This window comes from Bicyclus anynana, chromosome 9 (assembly GCF_947172395.1).
Source record: "Bicyclus anynana chromosome 9, ilBicAnyn1.1, whole genome shotgun sequence".
In the NCBI taxonomy this organism is placed as follows: Eukaryota; Metazoa; Arthropoda; class Insecta; order Lepidoptera; family Nymphalidae; genus Bicyclus; species Bicyclus anynana.
Window position 1 is genome coordinate 8,986,922 of NC_069091.1, and position 5,951 is coordinate 8,992,872.

Here is a 5,951-nt window from a genome sequence, read left to right on the forward strand (position 1 = left end):
GTACAAAAACTTTCAAATACATGCGTATAATTTACGTAGAAGAGTGTAGATCCTCTACTAACTTTGGCACTTTCTCTAAACTGTTGCGCTCTACGTTTTTAAATTTATCATTAGCGTTTTCTATATTGTGAGGGCTTTATTATATTTGGCTATAGTCTGTGGTTGCGCTACTCTAAACCTCAGACGAATTACCATTCTAACTTAATTTTACTTTCGTACGCAGATAGATAATACAACGCAGATCACAGAGTTATTTTCTCGCTCCACCTCCCATTTACAAAACAAACCGCAAACCTTTAAATCGTAACCCAAAAATGTTCTTGACTGGATAGTCTATTCAATTATTATCTATAATTTTCAGATTTTGAACGAAATGCCACCGCGGGCAACATTCTACACGAAATGTCATTCCTAGACAACAATTAAAAAATGTCGGAATCGTGTCAAGACGGTAATTGTCATGGAAATAATGAATTTGGGCCTGACGAATCACCTACGAAGCTTATTGTTAATTATATACCCGAAGTTATGACCCAGGATATGATGTTTTCACTGTTCTCAACCATGGGTAAATTAGAAAGTTGTAAATTGATATCGAACAGAGGGTATGGTTTCGTCGAGTACGCACGTCCAGAAGATGCTATTAAAGCGAAGAAGGCCTTCAACGGGCTGCTAATGCAGAACAAGACGCTCAAGGTGTCACACGCTCTGCTCAACCCCGAGTTGAAGCCACCCTCGAAACCGGAAGCCGACTGGAACCTATATGTGTGTAACCTTCCCAACGAGCTGGCGTTGCAAGACTTACATGGACTATTCGCACAATTCGGCAAAATAATCAATTCCCGCATCGCGTCGGGAATAGCGTTCGTATTATACGAGCACCAGTACGAAGCGGAGAGGGCCATTCACAACGTCAATGGCTCCACGCCGCCGGGTTTTCTACACCCACTAACTGTTAAGTATGCCAATAAGAGTAATCCTAACAGACATAAAAACAACAACAACAACTTCACCAAGAACTCTCTCGTAAAGCCTTATCAGTGGATCAATCATGTGGGTGCTATCGGAGAGCACAACTCTCCCAGCACATGGTCCATATATATTTATAATATTGCTCCTGAAGTAGAAGAATTGACTTTATGGCAATTGTTCGGTCCCTATGGTGCTATTGTATCAGTTAAGATAATTAAAGATCATCAGACTAACAAGAGTAAAGGTTTTGGATTTGTGACTATGAGGAATTACGACCAGGCTGCGATGGCGATACAAGCACTAAACGGCTACGTGCTGCAAGGCCAGCCACTCTCTGTTAGTTTCAAAACGCAAAAGAGATAATGTTGTAACCTGTCCTTACTCTCTTTACAATATCAGTACAGTAATTAATAGACAAAATGACTCCTTTTCCATTGATACACATCAATTATCGAAATTATCAAAATAGTGCTGAGATGTAATCCCATATACAAGTTTACCTTAAGTGCGGTCTGCAGTCGGCCAACTCTTGTTAAAAGATTATATTACTTTGAGCTACCAATATTGTTAAGTTTGTTTCTTATTATGAATAATAATTTATTCAGTTTGCTCGTTAAATGTTTCAAGTTTACTAGAAGTTTAAGATTTGTATTGAATATGATTGTTGTTTGGAAGTCCAACATCAGTTGTGAGCTATGTGCTTTGATTATTATTTTTTATCTATTATTTAAGTAAAATATATACCATTTTAATGTGCTTTTACAAGATCTTACTAATATTATAATATTATAAGCCACATGGAGATGTTTCATCAGCTACTAGTTTAGTTGTACACTTTTATAACATGATGTCTATTTAGGTAGTGAAAACAAAATCTAGATTTTATCATATTTATACATTTAGTATAAAATTTGCTGAATTAAAATTCATTTTCACAATTTTAAAAATGTGTTTTTATAACTTATTTGCCATTTTTATGCTTCTCTACTATTATTTATGTAATAATATATCAATACATCAATAATTTTACATTTATCATGGATCATGCATTAGCTTCTGTCGAATTCTCATCACAGGGCTCTTGCGTAAGTATTTAGTTAGAAACATGCTTTAAAGTATACACCATAACATACTTGAATATTTACTCTATAATAAAACAAACAAGAGAAGGGAATATCTTAGCATTCCATGGATTCACAGTGCGGGTACTGGGTCTATCGCCATCCTGGTTCCTACAAAATTTATTTTTACATAAATACATATTATCCAAGTCATTCAATGTTGTTATCAAAGTCCACTACTGTGTCTGTTTGTCTGTTTATATGGCTGTGTTAAACTTGGAAAACCACTATACAGATTTATATGTACTTTTCACCAATAGATAAAAGTGATTCAGGAAAAAATGTGGAAGATTTAGGTGTATACTATCTGTAGCTGTATCATCATCATCATCAATGTATTGCAGTTACGATAACAAGGGCAAGGATGGTCAAGAAAGGTTTTGTATAAATTGGTTGAAATATAATGGAAATTATTGAGTGTCTAAAAAGGCAACTGGGAGGTTTTCATAGAAAATATTGCCTAGCAACAAGCCTAGTCCATTGAAGATATAATATAGCAATGCATGTGGATATACTGTGATTTTATAAGATTTCCACACTGAAAAAGTCATGAGCGTTTGCTACTATAAAATAAATAACCATTCAGTACCATAAACAGTGTTGATGCAGAATTATAAATTTAAAACTATATTTCTCTTTACAGACAGAATTTTTTGATTTTTTTATAAATGAAATGTTTTATAAAAGTAGTAATAATACTATATCAAATATCTAATGTGAAAATAACAGAGAAAGTGTCCTGTGATATAAATTTTATGACTATGTCATGAATAAAAACAATACCAAGAACAATTTCTCTTCTTACATGCAATGCTATACATTGCATGTATGTAACACTGATCATAAGTTTGTAAAATGATTAAAAACAGTTATTCAACTTTTTATTGTTCATATAAAAATATAATTATAAATATAAGTTATATAAATAGACTAATATTATCAAATACAAACAAATGAATTATTTATATTTTTAATCTTCTAAAACATCTCAACATTCAAATTTAAAATTAGTCTTTATAGTTCAATGAACTTATGATAACTAAAAAGTAATATTTTTATTTAAATACTTGAAAATTTCTTTATATATATTTTTAGAGCCTTTGTATTTTAACTTTTACTTTCCGTCTTTTATCAGGTCTAGAATACATTGAAGTCTTGTCATACTTGGTTCTTTATAACAACTGGATTGCGTCCCACACTCATAATGTATCAACTAAGTATGAACATTAAATTTATTAGATTAACCCACTTAGATAATAATTGGGCCTGCACTTGTATAGCAGGATAAGCATTGCTATCATTTTACGGTATGTGGGTACGAGTAGGTACATAATAATATATTTTATACAATATTTAATGTTTTGGAAAACAAAAAAACACATATTTGTTAATATTGATATTTATAATTGCGAGTGTCTATATGGTTGAGTTATAGAATAAATGCCTTATTGCATTGCATTCCATGTTCCTGTGTGAATACGGGCATAAAATAGTGCCTATGTCACTCGCTGATAATGTAGTTTTGCATTCATCATTATCAACCCATCATATTCGGCTCACTGCTGAGCTCGAGTCTCCTCTCAGAATGAAAGGGGTTAGGCCAATATTCCACCACGCTGGCCCAATGCGGATTGGCAGACTTCACACGCAGAGAATAAAAATAAACTCTGGTATGCAGGTTTCCTCACGATGTTTTCCTCCACCGTTTGAGACACGTGATATTTCTTAAAGTGCACACAACTGAAATGTTGGAGGTGCATTCCTCGGAGCGGATTCGAACCCACACCCTTCGGAATCGGAGGCAGAGGTCATATGCACTGCTATCACGGCTATAGAATAAACACCAAGTCCCGCGACTTAAACCGCGTAGCTTCCGTTCCTGTGTGAACACTGGGACAAAATAGTGCCTAAGTCACTCGCTGATAAAGTATATTTCCATTGGTGATTTTTTTTTAATCGGTCCAGTAGTTACGGAGATTTGTAGCAAACAAACAAAAAGTCTCATTTCACCTCTTTACAATATTACTTAGTTTTGATGACAGAAAAAATACATAGGCGTAGCTTTTACACCTGGGGCGCCTCAGTATTGCAATATACATTGATACCACGATACCACCTACTGTGTGATCAACAGGTAGGTAGGTATTCAGTAGGTTTTATCCCTTGGCTGCAATCTCACCTAATGGTAAGTGATGATGTAAGATGGAAGCGGGCTTGTTAGGCGTAGGATTCGCTTGGTGGTACGTCTTTGCCGGTAGGGTGGTAACTATTCACGGACGAAGCCTCCCACCAACCAGATGTGGACCAATTAAGAAACCTCAATCGGGCCAGCCGGGGATCGAACCCAGGACATCCGTCTTGTAAATCCACCGCGCATACCACTGCGCCACGGTGGCCGTCATAAGTAAGTATCGAACAATTCCGAGGAATTTTAAAGACCGTAGTTAGATATCAAGTTGCAACAAATTGCTTCGCTTTTTTATATTGGTCCATTCACCGCTGAATCGATTCATTTGACGATTCAGTTAAGTTTTTATTGTAATATTTTACAATAAGTTCAACAAACTGTGATGAGACTGTAGCCGTAACCTGCTGTGTGCCCATTAGCATCCGGTTTACCAATTAACATTTCCACGTCAAAAAAATAATTAGGAAACCCTCCGACTTTTATAAACTTAACTAAGTAAATAAAGTAACAACAAGTGACTTGGGTTTTAAAACTAAGTAAAGAAAGTAACAACAAGTGACTTGGGTTTTTGTTCCATCGCTGTACTAACGGCTAAGTGACCATGGGGGTCACCTGATGTTAAGTGATTACCTCCTACCATAATACTTGCAATGCATTATGAGTAGCACAACTAGTTCTCTACCTACCATTAAAAATGAATTAATTGGACCATCATCATTATCGTCATGTCGCCCGTCCACTGCAGGAAATGGGCCTTTTGTAGGGACTTCCATACATCACGATACTGAGCCGCCTGCATCCAGCGAATACCTGCGTTTCGTTTGATATCGTCAGTCCACTTGGTGGGAAGTCGACCAACAATGCACTTTCTGGTACGGGGATACATTAATTGGATAAATAAATTTAATTAGATTCTACAGTTTATAATCTACGATATTAGAACAATTAGATTCTACAGAACAAAATTTACGATAACCTATATAAGAAATCAAAAATCATTTATTTCAAGTAGGCTCAGTTTACAAGCACTTTTGACACGTCAGTTGACTATTTGTAAAGATTCTACCACCGGTTCGGAAGGCAGGTTCTGCTGAGAAGATACCGGCAAGAAACTCAACAGTTGCTCTTTTGAAATGAAAAAGTCATACAGTATTATAATTTACAATTGATAACAATTACAATTTCTTATAGTTTTACTTCCTGTGTGAAGGTGGAAACTGATCCAACGGCCTCCAAGCATCTTTATCATTAAGGAACTTATCGATGTTGTAGTAACCTCGACTAAGTAAATGTTTTTTAACACATTGCTTAAAGCTATGCATTGGCAGGTCCATCATAGTCTTGGGGATCTTATTATAGAAGAGTACACCCAAACCTACAAAAGATTTTTTACTCTTTGGAGACGATATGCAGAAAAAACTAACTTATGCCCGTGTCTAGTACTAGAAACATTTTGGTCTATATTCTATGTACTTTCTTCTAGGTATGTGTACTGTATCTACGGATGTAAAAAAATATGAAGTTTTTAATAGAAAATTTCATGAAAATCAAAATCTTTCCGTTAATTAGGTACGACCTATTTCTGATGCAGTAGACGAAGCCTACCTCAACAAAATAAGCAACGCCGCAATTTCACAACGCGCATGCTCTCCAGCTGGTTGATGTGCGTA

At 35.5% G+C, this 5,951-nt stretch overlaps 1 protein-coding gene across 1 annotated transcript; it reads left to right on the forward strand.

Annotated features, from left to right (window-relative positions):
• The first annotated feature begins 393 nt into the window (after positions 1-393).
• Positions 394-1,919, forward strand: LOC112046306 (ELAV-like protein 2). Its single transcript, XM_052883558.1, has one exon. It carries the CDS (start codon positions 430-432, stop codon positions 1,333-1,335), a length of 906 nt encoding a protein of 301 aa, XP_052739518.1. The 5' UTR covers positions 394-429; the 3' UTR covers positions 1,336-1,919.
• Positions 1,920-5,951: the final 4,032 nt, after the last annotated feature.

Excerpts from the sequence above, each read along its gene's own strand:
- LOC112046306 (XM_052883558.1), top strand. The coding sequence starts at position 430 with ATGTCGGAATCGTGTCAAGACGGTAATTGTCATGGAAATAATGAATTT.